This window comes from Podarcis erhardii (genome assembly GCF_964252035.2).
Source record: "Podarcis erhardii genome assembly, chromosome: 16".
Taxonomy (NCBI): domain Eukaryota; kingdom Metazoa; phylum Chordata; class Lepidosauria; order Squamata; family Lacertidae; genus Podarcis; species Podarcis erhardii.
Genome location: NC_138514.1, coordinates 15,765,874 through 15,793,869, shown reverse-complemented (window position 1 = coordinate 15,793,869; position 27,996 = coordinate 15,765,874). Strand labels below are relative to the sequence as shown.

The 27,996-nt window shown below is 47.4% G+C and overlaps 1 protein-coding gene across 3 annotated transcripts in view; it reads right to left on the bottom strand.

Moving 5' to 3' along the window:
- Window positions 1-881: 881 nt before the first annotated feature.
- Window positions 882-27,996, bottom strand: part of ZBTB16 (zinc finger and BTB domain containing 16) — a 190,278-nt gene continuing 163,163 nt past the window's right edge. For all 3 annotated transcript variants that reach the window (XM_081844388.1, XM_081844389.1, XM_081844387.1), the window contains exons 5-7: window positions 16,541-16,711; window positions 5,676-5,843; window positions 882-2,833 (exon numbers count right to left, since the gene is read on the bottom strand). In XM_081844388.1, the coding sequence (XP_081700514.1) occupies window positions 2,604-2,833; window positions 5,676-5,843; window positions 16,541-16,711 (569 nt within the window). In that variant the 3' untranslated portion in view covers window positions 882-2,603. The remainder of the gene's footprint in view (window positions 2,834-5,675; window positions 5,844-16,540; window positions 16,712-27,996) is intronic.

Sequence of the window (27,996 nt, the reverse complement as noted above, 5' to 3'; positions counted from 1 at the left end):
CGCTGCTTACAGTCAACATTTCCCTCCCAAATTCCACAAGAGATAGAGGCTCAATCTGTGCCTTTCACTGTTTGGCTTGACCAAAGGGTAGGCAAGAGCGTAGCATGGGTTGACGGTGCCCAGGGCAGGATAAGCAAGTGTTGCATTCCCCTAGTGGACTGGGCAGCGGTCAGTCCCTTCACCGTCCAGCATCTAATCAAGGGAGTCTCTCCTTGCAAACTAGCTCCAACCTGGGAGCAGGGATAAGGCAGAGAAACACGAAGCTGTGTCTCCTCACTCTCCTGCCCTTGCAGCAAGGCTTTGTGGACCATACACGTGGCTCCGTCAGTGCTTTCTTGCCTTTCTCTTCCACCCTCCCTTCTTGATGGGTGGCACCACTGCCCATCACTCTTTCCCTCTTGGTTGGCCCAGGTGAGGGACGCTCTTGGGCGTCCCTTCGCTGGCCAAGAGGTAAAGAAGGCACCAGCACTGCCCCAGCCCAAAAGGCCTGACCTGGGAATGGATTGTCTCCCTGCAGCTCCAGCTTCTAAGAAGGAGCCTGTTGTGGGGGAACCTGGTTGCGCCCCCTCAGAAATTTGCACCTGTGGCCACGGCCCCCTGCACCTCCACGCTATGCCACTGAGGATGGGTTATCTCTCTGTTGACCTACTGTAGTAAGAATGCAAAGTGTCTCCGTGGTTGCTGTAGGCAGACTGCACTTGCTTCACTGGGCCAGTAGTTCCTCCCCAACCTTTGTGCAGATAGTATGAAGGCTGGCACTGGTGGGTTGGGGGAAGCATGTGCCTTTGATGCCCATTCAGCCCTAAGAGGGGTGACTCATGCACATGAGCCCATGAACCAAAGGGGTGACTCATGCACATGAGCCCATGAAGCCCATGAAGTCCCCTTGGACATTGCAGCAAATTGGCTATGGAAGGCAAGACTCTGCAAATGAAGAGCGCCCCATTGCTAAGAATTGGTATTAGAACTGGTATGGCCCTAGGCTTCCTCATGCCCACCAATAATGCAAATGCCAGTCTCATCTTTTAGTTCAATGATGGGGCTGCTTCCATGTTCACAAAGGAATGTATGCATGGACCTTGTCCCTTCATGGAAGTAAATGGGGAAACTCTCTGTACATCAGATCCCTCTCCCAAATTCCAGGGTCGTCAGATCGTCAGATCAGAGTGCTTGTTCCTGGAAGCCATTGCGTCTCCCACCAGCCTCTTCTGAAAGGAGCTGAAAAATAACTGTCCTCCCCACACCCCGGCTCCTCTGAGAAGGCTGACCACTCATATTAAGAAATGTGCAAAGTTATGCTGTCCCTAACTGGTTTCTCTCACCCGAACCCCTCTCCCACTCCCACTCAAAAGAAAACATTAAATTAAATTTAAAAGAATGCATAGAATGGTCTTTGGTCAGGAGAAAGCATTGTGACCTAGAAGGGATGGTCTACAGGTGAGTGGTGTGCTCTTGTAAACTCAACTTGACCTTGGTCATGCTCTGTGGGAAAATCTGGATTTTGCCTCAGGAGCACAGCCATGATGCAAACGATAGGCCCAAAATGGAAGCACAGGGAGGGGTGTCTATAGGGGAAATAATGACAATGTGATTTGCAGGCATCTCAGCACTTCCATTGCCCTACCCACTCCCCACTCCGGAGAGCATAGTAAGAACAGTCCTACCCTCCCCCTTGGCTAAGGCCAGACACAAACACTCAGCACTCCCATCCCTTCTGCCCCGCAAGACCCTCAAGACTGAGGAAAGCAGGGCACAATGCTCCACATACCATCTGAAACTTTCACCCCAGCACCTTCTGTGGCACACCTCTCCAATCCCACACCACTTCATTGGTGCCCCCTCAACCTCTGGCAACACTCCTGCTCCAAAGAGAATGGACTGGGAGGTTGAGCCACCTGCCAAAGGGATGGGACGGGGAAAGCAGATGAAGAGCAGCTTCCAGGGAATGTTGACACTGTAAACTGAAGCCTGTGCCGACTGGTGTCCTTCTCCCCAAGGATTGTGGGGTGCTAGGGATCTGCATCTAAACGAGGTCACAATATACCTAACAGAGAATCCTCAGAGGCCTCGTAAGACTGCAGTTCCCAAGGCTCCTTGGGGGAAATCAGGCCGGCAACGCAGAAGTGAGGACTTGGTTTCAGTTTACAACATGAATGAGGCCTTGGTAAAATGCAACAGCCCCACTAAGGAGTAGAAGAAGCTAAACCAAACCCCTCCTAAGGCCCTTTATGAGCATGGAGAGACAGAGACACACATGAGGCAACTGAAGACATGGCTAGGGCTGGGCTGAGAGAGGGGTGGGCTTTTTGTTGTTGTTGTTGTTAGCCTCTTGTGGGTTTTGGCCAGGGAACTCCAAAGAGTTTCCCTCCTCCTTCTCTTACTCCCGCTGCGATTGCAACAAGGACCCTCATGAGCTAGGAAGGAGGTTGCCAGCAAATCCTAGTTGGACAGAAACAGAACCAGGTGGGGTGGGGTGGGGTGGGATTGGGGAGAGAAAAAGAAGAAGGGAAAAGGAGAGAAGGGAGGCCAGAGACCACTTAGGGGGGTGGTTGGTTTTGCCCAGTCCTTCCCAGATTCATCCCTCCATCCCTCCTCTTGTCCTGTTAGACATAGCAAAGGTACAGATAGGTCTTCTCTATCCTCCAGTCGGTGGGGATCTCTTCCGGCTTGTGGCCTTTCATGTGCTTCTGCATGGCAGAAAGACTTGGGCAGTACTCCAGGCAGATCGTGCACTGATATGGGGAGGCTCCGTTGTGGGTCCTGAGGTGCTTGATCATGGCAGAGTAGTCTCGGGACCGCTGGTGGCAGAGCTTGCACTCAAAGGGCTTCTCACCTGCAATTAGAGAAGCAAGGCAGGGGGCAAGGGAAAAGTCACCGATTTGGAGAAAATGACAGCTCTGGGTGGTGCCTAAGCCAAAAACCAACCCTTCTGTTTCTCAAGGGGTTTGGATCCCCTGTGAAAGAGGTTTCCATTGTTATGCCCCATCCTCAAGACTCTTGAGAATTCCTTGGGGGTTCTGGTGGGTTTCGAACAAGGTGGCCAAAGACGGTGTGTTTTTGATTCCCAGGAAACATTTCTCCAGTGCTCTGCAGCCTCCATGGCTGCCCATGCTTCCTGATTTGAAAAAAACCCAAGGGAGGAGGTTTACACTGGGCTTTGAATGAAACATGGGCATCCAGGGAGGCTGCAGGGTGCAGATATCCAAGAGATGTGTTTTTGAATGAAAGAAAGGACCCTACAAAACCCCTCAGCCACCATTAAAAAGATCAGCATTTATGTATTTATTCATTTACTTAATTACTTACATTTATATTCCACATTTGCTCCAAGGAGCTTAAGTTGGGGTACATAGTTCTCCTCCCCACCATTTTATCCTCAGAACAGCCTTGTCAGGTAGGCTGATTTGACAGTGTGTGTCTGGTCTGACGTCACCCACTAAGTTTCATGGGTGGGGGGGGGGCGGATTTGAACCCTGGTCACTTTCATGTTGTAGTCTAAGCAAGGCTGAGTACACTGTACTTAAAGTGTACTTAAATCCAACATTTTGTGCCGGGGAGCCTAATCATTCTTCAGAAAGCAAGGTTGGATTCCTCAGCCTGGTCAAATAAAATTTGAGCTATTTTGTTGTTGTTATTGCATAATTCATTCTTTGCAAGTCATGGGAAAGAGCTATGCCCAGACTTTTGAGATTTCAGAATTGCAATAAGCACTGGAAGCTTTTTAAAAAGGCAGCGGAGATCCTCCCTAGGGAACTGTATTGTGTCCAATACCTCATTTTTAACCTTTTCTGTGTTCCTGTGAGATCACAGCACACAGAGAGCCATGGCTAAATGAAAAAAAAAAAAGGAGGGGGGGAAGAATACTGCAAGCCCGCAAGTATTTTGTTGACTGGCTATGGGCTTATTTCATCTTTGCAAAGGGCTCAAGTTACCATGCAGATGACCATCACCTTTACAGCAGAGTTACTCGGTCTTTCCCGGAGAGATATGTTTCGCTACTGTCCACGGCAGCCCCGATCGAAAGCCAAAGGGGGCTCCTTTCGACGCAGTAATTAACTGCCTCAGTCTTCTCAATATTGATACCTGCTCTGTGCACAGACAGAGCGAATAATGAAGTAATGAACAGCAAAAGTGATCTAAATATTGACCTGCTATTTATATTAGTTGTGGGCTGCTGAAGCACTCAGCAATTCGCTAGCTGGCAGTGAGAGATCTGGGTTCCACGGTACACAAGAAATCTTCTGTCTTGTATTCAAAAAAGTGGGGAATCCCACATTCAGCAACAAAAGCATGGGGAAGAGGAGGATGAAATAGGGGAAATTGTCCTCACGGCTGCCTATATAGAGGGCTGCCTTCTGCTGCAACCATGAAGGCAGAAATAGGAATATAGAAATCTGCCATATTGAATCAGACCATCTAGTTCAGTCTACTCAGATGGACAGTGGCTCTGTAGGGTTTCAAAAGAGTCTTTCCCAAGCCTGCTTAGAGATGCAAGGGATTGAACCTGGGACCTTCTGCATACAAAGCAGATGCTCTAGAACTCAGCTTTCACAAATGATTGCACAGAGAAGTCGTTTTCAGCTTCCTTTCTTCACCCTCCTTCTGATGGCACCCCTGAATGTCTCTTATGGAGCACATGTGAGTTGCAAAGGTTCTGGAGCCAAGGGCATGTGTCTCAGCTCATCTTGAGCATGTGTGAGGCCTTACAGGGGGAGGGTGTGTGACACATCGCTTCTGCTCCCTGTTAAATTCGGGGGGGGGGGCATTTAGAAGTGGCATGGATGAGCTGCCTTTCCAGGAAGCTTGAACCTTCTCCTTGAGGACACCTGCTCAACTTCCAAAGGAATCCAAGGAGTGCCATTCAGAAATCGCAGATCAAGAAAAGCGAGGGAGCCAGCATTGTGCATACACCTCACTTTTTGGAATGACAATAGGTCACTTTCACTCTGCTGCTTTCCTCATCCCCTTCCCTCCACGACACCCATACCTGTTCAGTGCAAATGGAGGGAGAAAACACTGAGCTGGCTGCTGGTACCTCTCTCAGGAGTCTGCTTTTGGGTCAGGGGTTACCAGTCACTCTTCGTCACCCCCATCCCCAGTAGAATGTCATCTCCTATGTATCTGGGGCTGTTCTGTATTATTATTATTATTATTATTATTATTATTATTATTATTGACTGCTCAATGCCGAAATTAGCTTCTAAGTGGTTCGCTAAATATAGCTTGCAACGGCTAGCAGGGTGATATTAGGAAACGGTTGCAGAGCCCAATGAGAGTGTGGATTTGGAACGTTATATTGGTCCACCTAGCTCAGTACTTATTCTGACCCACCTAGCTCAGTACTATTTGTTGCATCTGGCAGTAATTCTGTTAGGTAGAAAGACTCAAAGCTCAGTTGCTGGAAATTCTTTGCACTGGAGATGCCAGGGATTGAGCTAAGGACCTCCTTGCAATGCATGTGCCTGACAGCTGAGCAACAGCACCATCCATGCATACTGTATATGGAGTTGCCAGATTCTTGCTCCTACTCTCCCAGTATTTCCTGCTCTGACTGACAGCCACTCTCCACATTCTTTTCCAGCTCTGCTGCTGCCTGAGCTTCTGAGATGCTGAGCAGTGAACTGGCATCTTCTGCATGGAAAGCCTGAAATCCATGGCTGAATCCTTTTCCTTACCTGTGTGGACCCTGTAGTGGGTCTCCAGCTGATGCTTGAGGCTGAACTTCTTGCCACAGCCGTTGCATTCGTAGGGCTTCTCTCCAGTGTGGATGCGCTTGTGGCCCTTCAGAGTGCTCTCGTCCCGGAAGCAGCTGCCACAAAACTCACACTCGTATGGGTGGTCACCTACAATCAGATGGGGACTGTCAGTCGGGGAAGGCACAAGCTGGATATAAGTCAATAGAAGCAAATGGGGGCCTAGGGGTCATTCCTTGCCCTGACCCCAGCTAGAGCCCATAGCGTACAAGAGACATCTGGCTTAGTCCAGCAGGTAGTGTTGAGCTGGACTTCCAGCACCTTGGATAGCACCAAGCAGACCTCTTGCTATGTCAAGAAGAGCCTCCTTCATGGAAAGAAGATAAAGTCCCTACCAGAGAAGAATGGTAAATGAAGCTGTTGGACTATGCCGAAATGGCAAAACTGACTGGAAAGCTCAGGAACCAGGAAGACCAAAATTTTAATAAGGAATGGGGAAAAATTACAATTTACCTTAAAGACCATTGTAAGCAGCTGAAAACATTATCAGGACTGCAGTAACACTTGTAATGTAGAGAGAACTATGGATACAATGGAGTTATAAAAAACTTGGATTATTTTAAAAAAAGATGCAGTAGGAAAGGTTTAATAACAGAACCCAGGGAGGGGAAGGTGGACAAACCAGAGATTCGGGAGAATCTTGTAACTTTGGATGTGTTGTGGTATGATTGTAAACTTAAATACCGTATTTTTCGCACCATAGGATGCACTGGACAATAGGACGCACCTTGTTTTAGAGGGGGGAGAACAAGAAAAAAAAAATCTCCCCCTCTCTGCCCAGCGCCCCTTCAGCGAAGTGGCAGGAGGCGCTGTGCAGAGAGGGGGAGAATTTTCCCCCTCTTGTTTTCTCGCTCTAAAACAAGGTGCCATTCAGGCGGCTACCTTGGAAGCCTGGAGAGCAAGAGGGGTCGGTGTGCACCGACCCCTCTCACTCTCCAGGCTTCAGGTTCCTTTCGACCTGCTCTTTGGGGCTGGCGGGGGAAGCCCACCACCAGCCGCAAAGAGCAGGTCAGGGAGCAGCGGAAAGGCGCAGCGGAGAGGCTGCTGCCATAGCCACGTTTCACCTCTCCAGCTGGGAGAGGGTCGCGGGGCTATGGCGTCTTCGCTCCATAGGATGCACACACATTTCCCCTTCATTTTTGAAGGGGAAAAAGTGTGTCCTATAGAGCAAAAAATACGGTATGTAAAACCAAATAAAAAAAATTATTATTAAAAAAAGAGAAGAGCCTCCTTTAGGTGCGAACTGTGTGGAAGGGAAGCAAGACTCCAACTCCACTCTTGACATCCATATATTAGGCAATTAGGTCTTAAGAGAGAGGTGGCTACACTTGTATAGTCTTCTCCATATGATCAGGAGTCCTGAGCAACTGCCCCTCACCACATCACATGGAAAAGACTACAGGTGTACAGCCAGCACCCTCTTCAGATACCTGCCCAACATTCAAAGGTTGTGGCAGAGCAGGGATCTGACTCAGGGGGCTTCTTGATGACAGGATCCAGCTTAGAGCAACCATTCTTCCACGGTTGGCCTTCCGGATTCAGCTGTTTTCTCCTCCTCTGTGTCAGAGTCCTAGCTTTTGGCCAGGACTAGGGGTCATGGCAGGTTGAACGGCGTACATGGGGCTGAGACAAAAGAAGATTCTGAATGGCTGGAAGTCTGTGTGCCTCAATTAGCATTTCAAAATGGCAGCTGTGTGATGGCTCCGTTGCTCTTTCTGTCTGCCATCCTTTGTGGGAATTAGCAGCTTCTCAGTTGAGGGGCTGGGGCTGCTGTATCTAGTCACAGCCTTTCTTGGCTTTGGATTCAGTGCCCTTGGGAAGTCTGAGATCCTGGCTCAGGAGAGGCAAGTGCTAACAAGGCAGACAACTTTCCAGCCTGAGAAGCAAATCCAGAAAAGGGGCTTGGAGCGCTTAGTAGAGCGAGGCGCAGCTGACGGAGAGGGCTGCTGTGCTGGAGAGAGGAAGGGACCCTATTAGGGAGAGGTCACCCCCCATCCCAGCATGCTGCTAACGAGAATGAGACCAAGGAAGGTGATGGAAGAGGCATGTTCTGTTCCTCTACAACAATTCTCTATTTCTTGCTAGGAGGTGGTTTAGGAACATCTGCATGAAAACTCATATCAGGCAGTCCTTCTCAAAGGAGCCATAGTTTGCTCGGCACCAAGATGGGGAAACCAACTACACAAATCATTGGGATGAAGGACAACTGTGTGTTATCTTGTGAGTCATTAAAGAAGACCAAGATGGTGATGTGATGTTCATTGTACAAAAAGAGGACATGATGTGTGTGTGTGTGTGTGTGTGTGTGTGTGTGTGTGTGTGTGCAGGTATTGACGGTCTGGGCACAGCCTTCTCTAACCTCGTGCCCTCCAGATGTTTTGGATCACAATTCCCACCGGCCCCCAGCCAGTTTGGGAGCTGTAGTCAAAAGCTTCTGGAGGACACCAGGTTGGTGAGGCTGATCTAGCAGACCTAAATGACACTCAAGTGGAAGAATCATAGAATTGTAGAGTTGGAAGGGACCCTAAGGGTCATCTAGTACAGTGTTCCCCAAACTTGGGTCTCCAGCTGTTTTGGACTACAACTCCCATCATCCTTAGCTAGGCAAGACCAGTGGTCAGGGATGATGGGAACTGTAGTCCAAAAACAGCTGGAGACCCAAGTTTAGGAAACATTGATCTAGTCCAACTCCCTGCAATGCAGGAATCTCAACTAAAGCACCTATGACAGATGGTCATCCAATGTCTGCTTAAAAACCTCCAAGGAAGGAGAGTCCACAACCTCCCGAGGGAATCCTTTCCAGAGAGTATAATCTTGTGGTGAAACACTCCCTCTCCCCCTGGATGCACTTGGGATGCTACAAATTTGCCCTCCTGTACATGTCAATTTCAAACATCATTATTCCCTGGAGCATTTATTGATTTTTAATGGAATTTACCCCCACCTCCTTTCAACAGATCTGCCAGGATCTGGGAATCTGTTCCCACCTGATTCGCTACAGCTTCCTGCTGATGGCCTGGAAAAGTCCCAGTCCCACTCAGCTGCAGGGCCCCATCTATGAAATGACAGAGCCAGCAACTTGATCAAGAGGTTGGGTCTTTGTGACACGACTCTGTCCAATGCCCGGCTCTCTCCAGATGTTGTTGGACTACAACTCTCATAATCCCTGGCCATTCTGGCTGATGGGAATTGTGGTCCAGCATTTTGGAGGCACAATGCTTGCTACCCATGGGCTAATGGATCCCTAGGCTGATGCTCAAGAAAGGTTTTAACTCAGGATGGCAACTCCCTATGCAGATTTTGCCTTACCCAGTATTTTTTAGAAGCTGGTTCCCTTCCTTCTCTCTCTCTCTCTCTCTCTCTCTCTCTCTCTCTCTCTGATGGCCCCTATTTTTGGAAGAACACTCACTCATGCCATCTGCTTCCAATGTGCCACTGTGCTCTGGGCCAATCAAGTGGGTTAACCCACAATTAAGTGAGTACTTATCAATGTACATACAGTTCCAATCAAACAGACTTTTAATTGTCTGTAACCATAGGCCATGACGAAAAAGGGCATACAATTAAGAAAACATGTGTGTTCCTGACACCTCTGGTTTGGGGCACAGGGACTGAGGGGTGGGTTGGTGCGATTCACATATGAATTGGAAAGAAAAGACAGACATTCTCTGAAGAAACAGCCAAGGCATGCTTAGACAATGTCCTTTTGCTTGTCGATCTCTTCCTATCTTGGTCAACAATCCAGAGCCAATGTGAACTCTGTGTGTGTGTGTGTGTGTGTGTGTGTGTGTGTGTGTGTAGACTTTGGGAAACAATTGGTCTGTTTTGAGGCAAGTCTCTTCTGCTGGGGAAAGCTCACCGCCTAAGAAATCACTTGCAAATTAGGCACCACAAGAATACATTGGGCATGGTTCACTGGTAAGTTTGGCTACAGATGCCCAGTGATACAAGGGGGAATGGCACAAGGGAACTAGTTCCCCTTGCAGACAACCCCTTTGTGTCACTGGGGCTTGTGGGGCCAAAATTCGCATTGTATCATACCCCATAGCATTTGCATTTTAGGGCATCAAGTACTGAAAATCTCTAGATTTTTGCCATCAGTTTCACCAGTCTATTGCCCCTTCCCCTTCCCCTGCCCCCCTTTCCCCAGTATTGCTTCTTAAGGCAAGGAGGAAAAAAAGGTGAGGGGCTTCTAGCTCCTTTTAGCTTTTTTCCTTTTTTCAGTTTTTTTTTTTTTAAAAAAATATTTATTACAGAAGCCGAACGGAAGGACAATAAAGATAGATTGATCGCCCAAGACTTTGTTCATGAATATTTAAATATCGCTGATTTGTCTTGTCAGTGTAATTACAATCTTCTCCGGGCTTGGCGGATCCGACGACCACAAGTTTATGGTAAAGAATGGCCCCACTGTATTTCACTTGTCCCGTTGCAGATGTGCAGAGCCGCCAAGCGTGTAATGCCGCTCGCATTTCATACATTTTCCTCAGCTGCTGAAGGCTTAAGTCATCCACAATGACCTACGCTTTTTCATTATCCCCATGTCAAACCAAACTCGTGCCTGAGCATAAATTGTCCTTCTTGTTATAGACTTGCAGGCTGCCGCCTCCACTTCCTCTTTACAATGATATTTTACTCTCTTCCTTTCCTCTTCTCCCTCATCCTGCCGCCCTCTGCCCTCCCCTCACATCATCCCACCCCCTTTTTCCTCAATTAGGACCCTCGTTGCCTCAATTACAGCACTCCCCCATATTGTTAATCTTTTCTTTTAAAAACGCGGCAACCTGATGTGTACTAACAACATGCACACCTTGTATTCCTTCTGCTGCAGAGAGGAGCGAGCTATGCAGAAAGGGCCCCCAGAGACAGGGAAGAACAGAAGAAGCTGCCTCATACTGAATTGGACCATTGGGCCCATCTAACTCAATATTGTTTACACTGATTGGCAGCAGCTCTCTGGGGTCTCAGGCCAGAAATCTTTCCCAGAATTAGCTGGAGACGCTGGGAACTGAACCTGGGACCTTCTGCATGCAAAGACACATGCTCTACCACTGAGCTATGGCCCTTCCCTGAATAAAGTCTTTTTTCTAAGCATCTTCTTCTGAGTACAGTGGTACCTTGGGTTACAGATGCTTCAGGTTACATACGCTTCAGGTTACAGACTCCGCTAACCCAGAAATATTACCTCGGGTTAAGAACTTTGCTTCAGGATGAGAACAGAAATTGTGCGGCAGCGGAAGGCCCCATTAGCTAAAGTGGTGCTTCAGGTTAAGAACAGTTTCAGGTTAAGAACGGACCTCCGGAATGAATTAAGTTCTTAACCCAAGGTACCACTGTACTCTACAAATACTCAGTTGGTTACAGCGTGGTGCTGATAACACCAAGGCGGCAGATTCAATCCCCATAATGGACAGTTGCATGTTCTTGCAATGCAGGGGGTTGGACTAGATGATCCTCAGGGTTGCTTCCAACTCTACAATTCTATGATTCACTTCCAACTTTGATCTAGGATTCTACTGTCTCTCCCAGCCCCACCTGAAGATGCCAACAGGGACTGAACCTGGAACCTTCTGCATGCAAAGCTACATGCTCTACCACTGAGCCCATGGTCCCTCTTTCATCTACCCTAGGAGGCAAAATTGTGGGCCACCAAACAATAATTTGGTGGTTGCCGAGACCACAAGAGGTGGGCTTTTGTCCCTAGCCCTATGCATTACTTGGAACACCCAGGATGAAGTTAAGGTTAGCCCCAGTGTTGCCCTCTCCATCTCCAAATTGGGGAGGGAGGTGGGGCTGAGGAGACAAGTCCTGTATCAGTGCTGGGCTTCCAAGTGCTCCAAGCAAGGAAGGTAATGGTCCTTAAGACTGTGTTGGAGCCTAGTGTGGCATAATGTGCACCTGACTGCTTTGGGCAAGCCACTAGTCCTCAACTTCAGCCCCTGAACCATATAAACCAACCTCATGGTGGTGGAGGGTAGCTTGAGGCCCCACAAACACTATGGGCTGTATTAAATGCTTGTGTTACTCAGAGGAGACCCACAGAATATAAAGGGCATGGCTAACGTAGGTATAATGATTTCAGTGAGTCTACTCTAAGTAGAGCTTATTAGGATAAAGGTAAAGGGTCATGATTGACCCTTAGGTCCAGTCATGACCAACTCTGGGGTTGCGGCGCTCATCTCACTTTACTTGCCGAGGGATCCGGCGTACAGCTTCCGGGTCATGTGGCCAGCATGACTAAGCTGCTTCTGGCGAATCAGAGCAGCACACGGAAACGCCGTTTACCTTCCCACCAGAGCAGTACCTATTTATCTACTTGCACTTTGACGTGTTTTCAAACTGCTAGGTTGGCAGAAGCTGGGACCAAGCAACAGAAGCTCACCCCGTTGTGGGGATTCGAACCGCCGACCTTCTGATTGGCAAGTCCTAGGCTCTGTGGTTTAACCCACAGCGTCACCCACATCCCTGCTTATTAGGATACAACCCTATTTGTGAGCCTGGATAGCTCAGTTGGTTAGACCATGGTGCTGATAACACCAAGGTTACAGGTTCGATCCCTGTATGGACCAGCTGCATATTCCTGCATTGCAGGGGGTTGGACTAGATGATCCTCAGGGTCCCTTCCAACTCTACAGTTCTGTGATTCTATGATTCTATGATTCTATTAAATGCTTCGCACCAGAATGAGTGCTATCAAACTCCTGTCACGGCAAGGATCCTGGATTCCAATTCAGTGCTGCCCTTTCTGATTCTCATGCTACTGATATCTATGCTTCCTGATTCTCACATGCAAACAAACAGCCTCCTCAAAGTCAGAGTGATGACACTTCTCTGTGTCAAATTATTATTGGTTTTTTTCAGAAGACGCAACATGCAAGCTTCGATGGCAATCAGATGGCAGTCACGTCTTCCAATTCCCCGTATTCTATGGAGGATTTCTGAGATTATTATTATTATTAAGTTAAAAAGAGAGAGAGAGCGTTCTCTCTCCAACCCTCTCTCCAATTTAGGGCTCACTGTTCTAAGCAGAGCATTGAAATTCCGGAGCCTGTATGAGCAAATTCAATTATAAAGCCAATCACATGCTAAATGAGCTTAAATCTGCACACTTGAAGTGCTCACACCAATGACACCTGCTTTAGGAGCCATATAGAAGGAGGAAACTGGAGCTGCGTTTGGGGTACTGTACACACATGCACACACACACCAGCTGCCAGACAGCAACGATAACAGCAAGGAAAAATCCCATTTATGGCACGTTGATTAACTTTGCAAGGCCTCTTAATGAGGTTGACATTAAGTCCAGGACAAATGGGACTAATTAGAGCCCTCTCTGGCTGCTTGGCTGCACCTGTGACCCGGCCTCTCCATTGTTACCTGCTGCATTCGTGAGCCAGCTGAGTGGCCAATCCGGAGGCTTGTAGGCCGCCTCGCTGGCGCAGCAAAGGGTCTTATTATACAGCCGGCCAAGTAAATCAGGGATCCGTCAATGCCAGCAGCTCGGTTGGCCCTGTGTACTGAACGCAGCTGCTGATGCTAAACACGCAGCCCTGGAAGCAAATGGGGACGGGCAGGATGGAATATTAATGAGGCAGAGCAGAAAGCCTGTGAGTGACGCGAGCATCAGCTAAGCTCTCGGAAAGAGCCGGAGAGGCAATCTTAATGTTGTGCAACTGTACGTCTCACAGAAGGAGAATAAAATCGACAGCCCAGAGGCTGAGAATGCATGTTCTACATGAGCATATGAGGAGAGCATGGGACTTCGTGCCAACACTGGATGGTGTTGGGTGGTGAAATGACAGAGTTCACATGAGGTGCCACGCTGCACTCACAGGTAGACTCCCCCTGAACAAGGAGGTTCCATTCAGCTATCCTGGCCAAGAGCATTGCTGCTCCTTCATGAATTTGCCTTTTCCTTCTAAAAGGTTTTAGTGGCCATCGCTCCATCCTGACTAAAGCCCCACATCAAAGTCCCAGCCACTACAAGGAGAAATGTGCAGCTTGAGGAAAGGAGAGACAAAAGGGATGATATCTAAAGCATTGCTCTACATTCAGCTGCATCTGGAATTGTTTCCCAGAGCCAGAAGTTTCATCCTTCCCCAGGATTTGGCACTTAAAGGAACGGAGAAGGGAAAGCCCACACGTCAGTGGATTAATAGCATTAGCCCTCCTCCAATCGAAGGCAGCTTTCCAAAAACACTTCCTGATGCAATTTAAATCCCAATCGCATGCAGCACAGGTTGTTGTAATCCCATTAAGAACAGGGGGGGGGGGGGTTGGCCTAGTGAGCTGTATCCAGCACCTTAAGCAGTTGAATTGTGATCACTTGCCTACTTATTAAGGTCATATGACAGATCACGTCTCAGCCCCACCTCTCATCTTCTGGCCCACAAACCGAATTTCCAGAGGCAGATGTACAGCAGTTATCAACTGCCTCAGGGAGGGGGGAAACCAGATGTTGCTGGGCTCCCAACTCTCATTGTCTCTGGTCTGTCAGCCATGTTGATGGAAGCTGGCGTCCTGCACAATCCGAAGGGTCACAGGTTCCTCACCCCAAATTACAACTTTGAGAAGAGGCTGGGAAGCGAGTATCCAAAAGTTATCCTTGGCTTGAGAGAGGAAATGGTCCTTTCTCTGTATGGTGGACAGAGGCCTCTTGGAAATAAAGAATACCTCACACTAGGGATATGGTGAGAAACTGAATGGGGGATCTCACACAATGATGACCACTCCTGTTCTGTTCCTGGCAACTAGGATGGGGGGAGCACGCTTCAAGTAGGGCCTGATCATCGTGAACTCTGAGTTTTGACCACGCCTGCCTGCTCACCTCAGGGCCAACAAACCTGTCAGCATTTCATTTCCCCCATCTTCAATTCATTTCTTCACATTTCCACATCAGTTTCCATTTTTTATAATAAAAAAATGAAAACTCTTCACCAACATTTTAGTGCAAATTCCTCCTAATATATACAGTGGTACCACGGGTTACAGACGCTTCAAGTTACAGACTCAGAAATAGTACCTCGGGTTAAGAACTTTGCTTCAGCATGAGAACAGAAATTGCGTGGCGGCAGTGGGAGGCCCCATTAGCTACAGTGGTACCTCAGGTTAGGAACAGTTTCAGGTTAAGAACAGACCTCCAGAATGAATTAAGTTCTTAACCCGAGGTACCACAGTACATTGTTGTTCCGTATGCAATTTTGCAAAGTACACAGGCTTGCAAAGCAATATAATGCATTTTGTTATCCTGCTTCCCCGATATATTTGCTTTCATGCCAGTATAAGCATTTTGTGCAGATTACCAAGCTGAAGAACTGCATTGCAAAATTCAGAAAAGTGCAAATTTCAATGCGTGGCTGCATTTCGGTTTGTGTCTTGTTTTGGAAAGGTAGTAAAGGTAGAGGGACCCCTGCCCATGGACGTCCAGTCATGGACGACTCTGTGGTTGCAGCGCACATCTCACTTTACTGGCCGAGGGAGCCGGCATACAGCTTCCGGGTCATGTGGCCAGCATGACTAAGCTGCTTCTGGCGAACCAGAGCAGCGCACGGAAACACTGTTTACCTTCCCGCCGGAGGGGTACCTATTTATCTACTTGCACTTTGACATGCTTTTGAACTGCTAGGTTGGCAGGAGGAGGGACCAAGCAATGGGAGCTCACCCCGTTGTGGGGATTCGAACCGCCGACCTTCTGATCGGCAAGCCCTAGGCTCTGTGGTTTAACCCACACTACCACCCGCATCCCTATTGGAAAGGTAGGTTCACCTTTAAATGCAAGCCAAATTGAAGTCATTCCCCCCCCACACCCCATTACTCAGGCTGGTAGGACAGGGAGTGGCAGTGATGGAGGCAGATGTTTTGGAGTGCCCCTTTCCTGAAAGGGAAGAAGCTGGCATGGGCTTCCCTGGCATCCACAGAAGGAGGTTCCAAATATTGACTGGCACTGTCAACCCCTTTCTCCTTCCCCGCATACGATCTGCTGGCTTGGAAGTGGCAGCAGGTGCGTTGCAAACTCAAAAGCATCATGCAGGTGCCCAGAAGCAGCATCTCTAAACAGTAATTGTTTTATGGGCAGCATAAAGTGGATAGCCTTTGTAGGGAGCAATGGATTTCATAGAAATAGTTATGTTGCAGGGAATCCTAAGTAAAGTTCTCATTTAAACCTCCAACAGTGTTTATGGCGGGTCCTAAGGACTGTGCCTTTACTAGTGAAAATGTCAAGTATAATCCCTCTTTGAGTGCTTGCTAAATAAAGTAGAGTTTTGTTTTGAAAATGCCTCAACTTTACCTTATGCCCAGAACTGGGAATTACAGTGGTACCTCAGGTTACAGATGCTTCAGGTTACAGATGCTTCAGGTTACTCATAACCTGACTCCGCTAACTCATAAATAGTACCTCGGGTTAAGAACTTTGCTTCAGGATGAGAACAGAAATCGTGCTCTGGGAGCGCGGCAGCAGCAGGAGGCCCCATTAGCTAAAGTGGTACATCAGGTTAAGAACAGTTTCAGGTTAAGAACGGACGAATTAAGTTCTTAACCAGAGGTACCACTGTAGTTGCCCTGGGACCCCCAACACCAGGAGTCCTTGTTGCAGATCCATAATGAATCCCCTGCCACTCAGAGAGGATCCTTGGATTCACAGTTTGTTACAGGGAAGGAGGAATGAAGGATATACACCTCCCCATTCTCAGTGATGTTGCCTCATTCCCATCTTCACTGAGGGAGTTTGTCGCAGTTCCCACAAGCCAGTCCAAATTTAACCTCCAACCTTTTTGTGGTCTGCTTACCTGTGTGGGAGCGCAGGTGCCTCTTGAGGGCTGTGTGGCTGGGGAAGGTGCGGTTGCACTCGCTGCAAATGTAGCTGCGCACTCCAGCATGCACCTCCATGTGCTGCTGCAGGGCGGTCTGTGTCTGGAATCGTTTCCCGCAGAGCAGGCAGAAGACAGCCATGTCCGAGCCTGGAGGGAGAGAAGGAGAGGAGTTCTCATCAGCTGTTTCCCTTTTGTACCATGCCTGAGCGAGTGGTCTAGACACCAGCAGCACAGCACACAAGGCTGGGTGGAACTGCGCGTAGAATCTCATCTTAAAGTGCACCACAAGTTTCTAGACCTCATGGGTGTCAAGGTAAACGAAAATGTGCTGGAAACGGCCAACCCCAGACAGGAGGGCAGAGGAAGCAGCAGCTGAGGCTTTAAAGAAATGGCTGTGTTTAAAAGCTTGCAAAGAAATACAGTTCAAAATTCTACTAGCTGAACCATTCGTTCTGTTTCTGTCATCATGGAGAGATGCCAGGAATTATGCAAAGTGCCGAAGTCTCGCCCTCTAAACACTGAAAATGTTATTGAGTCATTTCACTGGCTTTTTTCTTAAAAAATGAAGCAGGTTATCCCAAAGCCAAATTCAGTGACTTTTCTGCTAACCCCCAGAAATCTTGATGTACATGTGGCCCAACCCAGCATATTGGCTGTTCCCATGCCTATGTAGAAACAAACAAATATTCAGATAAGCTTAATCTGTGACAGCTTATTCAGACTGGAACTTCAGTTTGGTTTTGTAGAGAGTGGTGCAAACCAAGGTTTGCCAATGGCAAGATGGCTGCAGAAGCAGAGGGACACCTTACATCGTATGCACCAACACAAGTGACTTTTGATATAACTATCAAAAGGAGTTATCAGAAAAGCATATTAGAAAAACGTACGCCTCCACTAATGAAACCTGATTGCACTAGTTAGGAAGGAAATTAAATTAAAATAAAATAAAATAAAGGGCAAATTAAAAAAAAAAAGAGTAGAAGTGTTATGATGTGCACATGGTGGCTTTTAAATTTCATCAGCTGAAATTGGGAAGAGAATGCTTTTTTTCCTAATGTGCTTCCAGAATATCCATCTGCAAGAAGGAGGTAATTTTGAAGAAGTAAAATTAAAAATATTAACTATCACTTTAAAGATGCCTCTTTGCAGGAAAGTGGAGAGGAAAGCAGAGAAGAGCCCCTGGCTCTGTTTTCATCTGATGACTAGTTAACGACAACAGTAAGATTTTTACAATGTAACAGCAGTCTGGAAATACATGGAAGCTGAAGACTTGCAGGAAGGTAAACAACACAGGAAGGAGGAGCAGTTTGGGGTGTGGGGCATGGCTTACTTCCAAAACAGCAGCAGGCAAACCTACCAGCATCTGACCCCAAAGTTCTCCTTCCTGTCTTCAGAAACCCAACCCATATTCTTGGCCAATTCTGGCCTTCGGAGAGGGCTGGCCCACTCAAGAGTTCAGATGAGTAGATTGCCTCAGGCGGCAGAGCACTCAGGGCAGGAAATCCCAAGGTCAATCTTTCCCTCTCCACCTTTGTTTCTTATGCCAATCTTCACTCACCCTGTCTTCCCTGGTGCCCCATTTTGGCGTTTGCCTCAGGTGCCGAAATGTCTTGAGCTGGCCCTACCTTTGGGGACCTTAGCTCAATGGCAGAGGGCATGTTTTGCATACACAAGGTTCCAAGTTTAATCCCCAGCATCTTCCGATATAACTAGAAAGGCTCCTTCCCAAACTGCAGAGAGCTGCTGTACACAACACTGAGCAAGAGGGACCAAACATTTGACTTGACTTAAGCCAAGCTTCTGATGTTTCCTCAAACACCAACTTTTGGAGTAGCTCCTCAGGAGGTGGAATGCCACAACTTTGCAGGAAGCAGCTAAGGATATTGTTTTTCTTAGTTTTGCCAGATGCAGAGCTGGCCTTTGGTTTAGAGAGAGTTTCAGATGTTTAGGGCTCTGGAAGCCCCAGCAAACAGCTGATTGTCACAACTTCAAAGCACCACACAGGGCTTTTTGCATGTGGTTTGCAAAGAGCCACCTGCTGTGTTTTGAAGTCTATCCAATCAGCTGATCGCTGGTGCTTTAAAAGCCTGGTGATCACTGGGACTTCAGAAGCACTGCATGAAGGGCTCTTGGAGCTCTGATGACCAGCTGATTGGTGGCACTGCAGAAGCTCCCTTTGGCTCATCCCATTCCTGATATCATGTGTGATGTCAGGTGATTGGCAGGTGGGCATGGCTCAGACAAATGGGGAGAGTGCAGCAGGCCAGAGATTCTCCATCCTGTTCTGTAGGCTTGTTGACTGCCCAGGTGTGTCTAGATTTCTAACCTGAAATACATCTTTGTGAAATCTGAACATGAGGCATGCTTCCTGATTACTGACACCTTCCATGCTGATGGCCCACTCAGCCCCTATGCATATTCAATCAGAAGAAATAGGTGGGGAAATAATCCCTCTTTCATCCCTTGCACTGCTTGAAATCCACTGGAGAAATGTCAGCCAAAGAGCTTACAAGCCTATGAACAAGAGACATAAAGGTGTTCAATGGCCTGTATCCATAGAGGCAGTAAATCTGCCCCGCGACCACATTCCAATATTTACACATCGTCAATAACAAATACCCAATGACCTTTGTGCTATTAAACAATTTGCTTTTGTTTATGCATAGTTGATTGTTCTGAAATGTATGAGTCAGTGCAAATTGCATTACCCAGGGAAGATTAAAGCGAGGAAATGCTGGCTTTTTTTGGAGGCCCATTAGAACGCGGGGAGGGTGGAAATAAAATTATCTCGAAAATTGTATTAGCGATTCATTAGCGACACCACACTATTGCAAGGTAAGCACTGGATGTGCATTGCCTTTAAAGGAAAAAAGAAAGAAAAGAAACGAGAAGCAATTCACACTTCATTTACGTGCCAGAAATGAACCCTCCAGGAATACGTTTGCAAGGAATAGGGAGAGATGCCAATTGTTTCTATTGCAACAGCCGAATCGGGCTGAATGTCGGGTGGGGATTGCCACAGGACAGCATCCGCATGCCAGAACTGTGACTCTATTGCCACATTTAGTCCAGGTGAGAAGAAAGAGGCAATTTCTGGAAGCAATATATATATTATTATTTTTTGCGGGGTGCTCACTCAAAGGAAACAAGCTTCACGTTAGCGTATCAGCAGAACCTTATGGAAATTATATATGCCCATTTTCATCTCCCAACACAGTCCCAGTTTCTATCAATTGCAGAATCTTGCACCTAAGGCCTCTTAGAACATACAGTAGAATGAGTCCTACTGCATCAGATCAAAGGTCCATTTAGTTCTGCATTCCACAGCAGCTCATTAGATGCTTCTGGGAAGCCCAGAAAAAGGGCATGATGGCAAGAGAGAGCCATCCCTGGGCATTATCAAATAGGCTAGAGATGATGGGAGTTGTACTACAACAGCACCTGTGGACCCAAAGCTGAAGAACACTGAACTAGAACCTGGGAGGTCAGGCCGAAATTTATATTACGATGCTGTCTGTTTAAATTGGCTAAAAGAGTGGGTTGTATTAAAAGATAGTGATTTGTTAGATCTAGAAGGATTTAACAATCGTTATGGTTGGCATGCGTATTTAGCTTATGGAAAAGGGAAAGTACACAGGGGATTTATGAACCATGTCATTAGGAAATCATTATATAAAACATGGACAAAATATAAAGATCTCCTAGAACAATCCCTGAGCATTGGCTAAGCAGGCTAGAGATGATGGGAGTTGTGCTACAACAGCACCTGTGGACCCAAAGTTGAAGAACACTGAACTTGAATCTGGGAGGTCAGGGTTCAATTCCCTACACTGTCCCTCAACCTAACCTACCTCATAAGGTTATTGCTAGCGTGGGGGGGGGATTGGTAGGGGGAGAACCCCTACCACTCGCTTGCTCTTCCTCTTATTTCAGACATAGCCAAATAAACTCTTTTAAGGGGCTGTCACATGGAAAATGGAGCAAGCTTGCTTTCTGCTGTTCTGGAGGGTAGGACTCAAACCAATGGCTTCAAGTTACAAGAAAGGAGACTCTGACTAAACATCAGGAAGAACTTTCTGACAGTAGGAGCTCTCCTTCCTTGGAGGTTTTTAAGCAGAGGTTGGATGGCCATCTGTCATGGATGCTTTTGCTGAGATTTTTGCATTGCAGGGGGGTTGGGGTCCCTTCCAACTCTACAGTTCTATGATTCTATGCATATTTTGCCACCTGGAGCTTCTTGGAGGAAAGGCAGGATAGAAATGTAATAATACCCCCCCCCAAACAAATAGTTCTCTCCCACTGTGGTTTTTGGGGTTCACTGGCAGATAGTTTAATTTACTCTTCACAACCAGCAGCCACAGACAGACTTCTCGTCCTCTGTGCCTTTGCCCAATTCTCTCAGGAAGCCAATCTAATCTAGTGGCCGTTTCCACATCTTGCACCTGCAAGTCCAAAAAAATGAAATACTTCCTTTTGTCTCATAAAAAGGATCCCTCTTCTCTCTGACATCCACCCATGCACCCCTCAGAGAAAGAGATGCTCAGGCACTTGCTGGAGCAGGCTTCCTCAACCTCGGCCCTCCAGATGTTTTTGGCCTACAACTCCCATGATTCCTAGCTAGCAGGACCAGTGGTCAGGAATGCTGGGAATTGTAGTCTCAAAACATCTGGAGGGCCGAGGTTGAGGAAGCCTGTGCTGAAGTCACTGCAAAATCTGTTTCCACCTGTGTATGCTTCCACACGTGCTTAGACCATTAAGGGGAACCAAGGGCAGTGGCGTAGCAAGTAATTTGCGCCCCCTAACCCATGGATTTGTGCCCCCTAACCCGTGGATTTGCGCCCCCTAACCCTAACCCCCAGATGTTGCGACCGGTGTGGCCGGCCCCCCCTGCACCCCCCATGCTATGCCACTGACCAAGGGAGCAGGGCAAGAGAGCAGCACAGCTGGAGACGATTTCAGGTGCTTTCACCTTCCGAGTGAAAGGCTCTCATTACCTTGCATCGTAAGTGCTGACTTAATCAGGGAGAGGGACCTCTAAATAGAAACAGGCTTTTTTGGGTAACAATTTGCAGAACAAGAAATGTGTCAGTGCTGGGGAGGAAGGCAGAGAGGTACTATGAAGTCAATAAACCCAAAAGGAACCTCACTGCTCTTGATGTGGACTTTTGCAGCATTTTCCCTACCTCCCCAGGGCACGCGGAAGAACACAGAAAGGTTGCAAACATTCTCAGAACTCAGAGACTCTGCACTTCTTAAATAGGTACCTATACCAATTTCTGGGTTGCCAACTGATCTGACTTACCTTGCTCTTTTGCTTTTAAAGGCAGAGTGATATGTGGGAATGCTATGGGAAGGGCTGCAGCTCATGAACATGAACATTTTGTTCGTGTGGAAGATCCCAGGTTCAGGTCCTGCCACCTCCAGTCTCTGACAGCTGCCAGTCAGAGTTGACAGTACAGTGGTACCTCAGGTTACATATGCTTCAGGCTACATACGCTTCAGGTTACAGACTCCGCTAACCCAGAAATACTACCTCAAGTTAAGAACTTTGCTTCAGGGTGAGAACAGAAATCATGCAGCGGCGGCGCAGCGGCAGCAGGAGGCCCCATTAGCCAAAGTGGTGCTTCAGGTTAAGAACAGACCTCCAGAACAAATTAATTTCTTAACCTGAGGTACCACTGTACTGAACTAGATGGACTTGGTATAAGGCAGCTCCTGATGTTTGTTCCTAACCACGGGGGAGTTTTCTGTGGCATAGAGAAGTAACCTGATCTCTTGCTAATGTCTGAAGACAGTGGAGCATCATCCATTGAGGTGAGTGGGCATTGCCCCACTATACTCAGTCTTCCCCAAGCCAAACCCCCACCTGCTTGCCTTCTTATAACCTGTCACGGGGGTAGACCTGGCTGTCAGCTTCCTCCTCAGTCTCAATTTGGTCGTTGCAGAACTCAGCAACATGAGAAGAGTCTGCTAGATCAGGCCAATAGCCCTAATGCCAGATTGGGCTGCATGCTGCCATTACTGATGGGAAGTCAAATGCAGTGTGAGGAGAGGGTGAAATAAATGCTCTTAAGAATGCCCTGTATTTATAAGCATACTGCCTCTGGCAGTGGAGGTAGAGCATATCCATCAGGGTTCTCCTGACAGCCTTTCCAGGAGAAGGGGGGTAAAGAGTCTAGAACAGGCACCCCCAAACTCGGCCTTCCAGATGTTTTGGGACTACAACTCCAATCATCCCTAGCTAACAGGACCAGTGGTCAGGGATGATGGGAATTGTAATCCCATAACATCTGGAGGGCTGAGTTTGGGGGTGCCTGGTCTAGAATTTGTTGGCTCTACCTATGGTTGCCTTCCCTGCCTTCTGCCTACTAGTCCCATTGGACAGTGGCCAGCCCTGACCAGAGAGACACAACAGCTGATGTTGGGTGGCTAGGAAATGAGATCTTAAATATTCTGAGTATGGGTCGGCCAAAGATTTTAGGGCACTGGGAGAAAATTAAAATGGTAGTCGCTGCATTTAGATAAGCTTAAAACTAGTAGACTGGGACCCACCAACATAGGTGATGGTTAGAAAGTTGGACTAGGAGCTAGGAGACCAGGATTTAGACTCTCAGCCTTAAAGCTCACTGGGTGACCTTTAGCCAGTCGTTATCTTACAACCTAAGCAACCCTCTTCATTTTTAAAGAAACTTCATTCATTTTTAAAACAAAGACAAAATATAGACAGCTTCAAACATACTGATACAAAAAGGGAGGAAAGCAAAACTAGGTAGATGGAAGGGAAGGGAAGGGAAGGTACAGGGATATTTTGAAGATAAAATAGAGAACGTAGGAACCATGTATGGCACCTTCATGGAGAAAAAATGGGCTATAAATGTGGTAGCAATGGTAGGGCACCCATAGAGGGCACTTTCCCCAGGACCTTCAAACCTGGAGCCAGTCCTGTGGTGACATCTCTCCACTCCCAGCCGAAACCCACAAACAAACCAATCCTTCTCAAAGAACTCTGTTCATGGGGTGGGGATGGAGAAAACTCTTATGAATGCAAGCTGCTTCCTTGCGCCCCAGCGACCGTCGATGCATCGGGTAAAACCTCCTTTTTCATTCAAGGATGTGCCTGCCCCCTCTTCTACACAAAACCCTGCAGCACGCCGGCTCCGTGGGAGACAGGTTTCTGTCTGCATCTTAAAAGGATGCAAAAGAAGCTGGGCTGACAGCAGAATGTACAGTTCAACTCCCCCACTCCCGACGTTCTCTTTATCTCTCTCTCTCTCTCTCCCCACACCCCAATTTGTAACAAACACTTTCTCCTCCATTCCTCTTTTGGAAGTGCCCCCCTCCCTTCCCAGTGGCACCACTCTGGACTGCATTCCAGCTATTTTCCGCCTTGTGTTGTCGATACAGTGCGTATCGCTATGCGCACACACAGCTGATGCACGACAGATGCTTTTCCATACTTCGACAACCGCCCCAAAAAAGCCTCAAACAAAAGCAGGCTGGGAAGAGCCTTTATTGGCAGCTATTGCACATGGCTAGTGTTGGCCCCTACGGATGGGCAGGGAAGGGTCAGTACAAGGATGCACAGTTCCTTCCTATCGAAATGTCCTGCAAACCTCAAAAAGCTTGCAGAGTCTCATATCAGCTTAGATAGGTCCCCTCCCCAAAATGCCACTGCAAATTCTTTTCTTCTCTGTGCTTTTTTGGGGGTGGGTGGGTAGGGGCTAGATAAGGTGTATTCGTGGATTGTGAACGGAACAGGTCAAATATCTACAGTGGTGCCCCGCAAGACGAATGCCTCGCAAGACGAAAAACCCGCTAGACGAAAGGGTTTTCCGTTTTGGAGGTGCTTCGCAAGACGAATTTCCCTATGGGCTTGCTTCGCAAGACGAAAATGTCTTGCGAGTTTTTCCGACTTTTTTTCCCTTCCCCCCCCTTTTTCTAAGCCGCTAAGCCGCTTATCCGCTAATCCGCTAATCCGCTAATGGGCTTGCTTCGCAAGACAAAAAAACCGCTAGACGAAGAGACTCGCGGCACAGATTATTTTCGTCTTGCGAGGCACCACTGTACACACATTTATTTTTTAAGGCAAAGGATTATGCCCAAGTTCCATGACTGTGATCTTTCCAGGGGTGAAGATAAAATCTTGCCACTTTGCTGCCATCTGAACTTCTTTTCTTCCCTTTTCAATTTATATCCCACCACAGGCTCCAGAAAGCCTCAGGGTGGCTTTGTGAGGAGCAGACACACAAACACATTTCATTACACAGCACCTACAGTAAACAAATTTGTCAGCTCGCTTGATCATTAAAGCGGGTGCTTCCCCCCCAATCCCCCTCCACATCATAGTGCAGGAGGGATTTACTGGTACTTGTACAGCAAAAATAACACGAATGGATTTACTAATTTTGTCAATCCTTTCGAGGTAGGGTGGAGGCAAACAAAGTTCCAGAACACAGACTTCCGACAGCAAGCTGAATACTAACACATGGCAGGATTGGTTGCTAAACGGTTTTGATTCTCTGCTCTCATTCCCCGCAGTCTCAGATATGACTGGTCTGCTATACCAGATCTTCACCATAAAAACACATCTCATGAGGTGACTGTTCACTTCTAAACATGCAAATACCTGAGCAGAGGGAAAGTGGAATGATTCGGAAGCTGGTGGACCCTACCAGGACGGCAGGCAAAGATGACACTTTGGGAAGAACTAATGAGGCAGAGAATTAAAAACACACATTAAGAGACACGGCGGAGGCCGGCAGTATCCCGCTCTTATCTGCTTCCCAGTCCTCAGTAAAGGCAGAAACAAAACCACACACAGCCAATAGCAAGCTCTCCACAGCCTTCCCAAATCCACCCTCCTCCCCTGGAACAAAAGTCCTCGCACCCACAAAGGAGTAAATCCCACGAGGTATGCAGCCCTCTGGTCTGTAACTTTCAAAATGACAGCAGGATCGGGGCAAAGGTCAGTGGGTCTGAGGCCCTGCGCACCTCAGCCAGCTGTGGTGTGGAGGCCCTGAGCCGGCAGGACGCCTGGCCGCAGAAGTCTCCCGTAAGTAGCACCCGCTGAGGCCGTGAATAAAGGTCGCCAGCGGGAGTGGAAGGCAGGACAAAGGCGGCAGGCCAGTGCGCAGGCCTGGAACAAATCTACGGTGGCACCGCGGGGTCCTCATTTGTGAAACTAATTGGCCCCCGATTTGAAGGGGGGGAAGAGAGAGAGAACCACGCAACCTGGACCTGTTTCAACAGCCAAGAGTGTTACAGAGCAGTTGCCACATGCAAACAGTGATGACGACAAAACAGCCCACCAGAAAGGACTAGAATTTTGTTTTTCGTGCCAAAGGGAAAGACACGCTGAACAGGGAAAAACATGAGTCACTTTGTGGCATTTGTCCACTACCGTGGGGCTAGACCCACACTTGCTTCTCCAGCAGTGAGTTACCCACTCTTGGGGAGAGCACAGCCGTTGTTGCATCATCTGATTTCCAAGGAGATTTTGGGGCATGGAGAGAAAGTCCTGGTGTACATGGACTCCCTGTCTTCTCCCTCCTCTGCCCAGATGTGCTAGTGGTGAAAGGACCAAGTGCCTGGCCTACAAGGCTCTTGGTTTGAGGTCCTTGCAGTGCTTGACACAAACTGGTGCCCTCCCTTTGTTGCTGGACTCCAACTCCCATCAGCCCCTGGCGGCATGGCCAACGGTCAGGAACAATGGGCACTGTAGATCAAAAAAACATCTGGAGGGCACTGCATTGGCTACCCCTTGGTTCTCAAACTTAATCCATTCCAGCAGTCTGTTCCAAAACCAAAGCGTTCCAAAACCAAGGTGCGCTTTCCCATAGAAAGTAATGCATAACAGATTTATCTGTTCCAGACTTTTAAAAACAACCCCTAAAACAGCAATTTAACATGAATTTTACTATCTAATGAGACCATTGATCCATAAAATGAAAGCAATAAACAATGTACTGCAGTCACACAATCAATCAATCAGTAGCTGAACTGGCTTCCACACAGTCACAAAAACAAAACAAAAAGCCGCAAAAACAGAAATGCAAAATAAATAGCAAAAACAGACAGACCTCAGCGTAACACTCAAAACGGAAGTGTGGCACTCAAAACAGAGCATGTTCGGCTTCCGAAAAGAGTTCGCAAACTGGAACACTTCCTTCCAGGTTTGCAGTGTTTGGGTTCCAAGTTGTTTGAGTACCAAGGCGTTTGAAAACCAAAGTACCACTGCATTCATGTGTCTTATAATAAGCAACTCTTCTTCAGATCTGTATCAGGGACACTGGATGGGAACAAAGATGGTACAATTCCCCAGTTAAGTGGTAACCGGTTATAATGTACTGCTTCCTCCATTTCCAGGCCTTATTGACAAATTCCAAATGAATAAATCACCAGATCCAGACCCAAGAGTTCTAAAAGAAATGGGCAAAAATATGTAACTTATACCTAAAAGGATCAGCCTCCATACCTAAGAACTAGGAAGTGGCCACTACAACATCTCTCTTCTTCTTTTTTTAGGGATTCAGAGATGGGAGGCTGTAAAATAACAGGCTGGTTAGCTTAAAGCCTGTTCTGGGAAAAGTGGAAGAAAGCATAGCTAAAGACAGAATGACGAAGCATATAGAAGAACAAGTCTTGCTGAAGAAGAATCAGCATGGCTTCTGCAAGGGTAAGTGCTGTCTCATGAAAAAATTTTTGAGAGTGTCAACAAGTATGCAGATAGAGGTGACCCAGTTGACACTTGTGTACTTCTAAGGAAGCTTAGCAGTCCTGGAATAACAGGACTGGTCTCCTTACAGATCTGTAACATATTATGGAACAGGAACTGGAGAATAGGAATAAGTGTACAGTTTTCCCTATGGAGGGATGCAGAAATTGCAGTGCCTCTGTCATCAGTATTGGGACTGGTGCTTTCTAACTGGTTCATTAGAAGTGAGAGGAAGCCAAGTTTGCTGATCACATCAAATTATTTAGGGTATTAAGAAGAAAAGGAGATTGGAAAGAGCTCCAAGAAGATCTCTCTAAACAGGGTAAACGGGCATTAAAATGGAAAATGTAGTTCAGTGGCAATATCGTAATGCTATAATTTATGGTGTGACTACTCTTGAAATACTGTGTTCAGGTTTGGTCACCTCAAAAAGGATATTCTGGAGCTGGAAAAGTTGCAGAAGAGCACAACCAAAATGATTAAGAGGGTGAAGCAAATCTCCCATGAGGAAAGAATACAGCATTTGAGACTTTTTAGTGTAGAAAAATGGCAAGCAAGTGGGGACACAAGAGAGGAGGGAGGGAGTGCTTTTCTTTCTCTTGGGAGATTCAGGAGAGACTTCTTCACACAGAACATAGCATGAGACTCTTAAATCTCAGTGGCATGAGTTCTAGCCCCACATTGGACAAAAAGATTCTGGCATAGCAGGGGGTTGGAC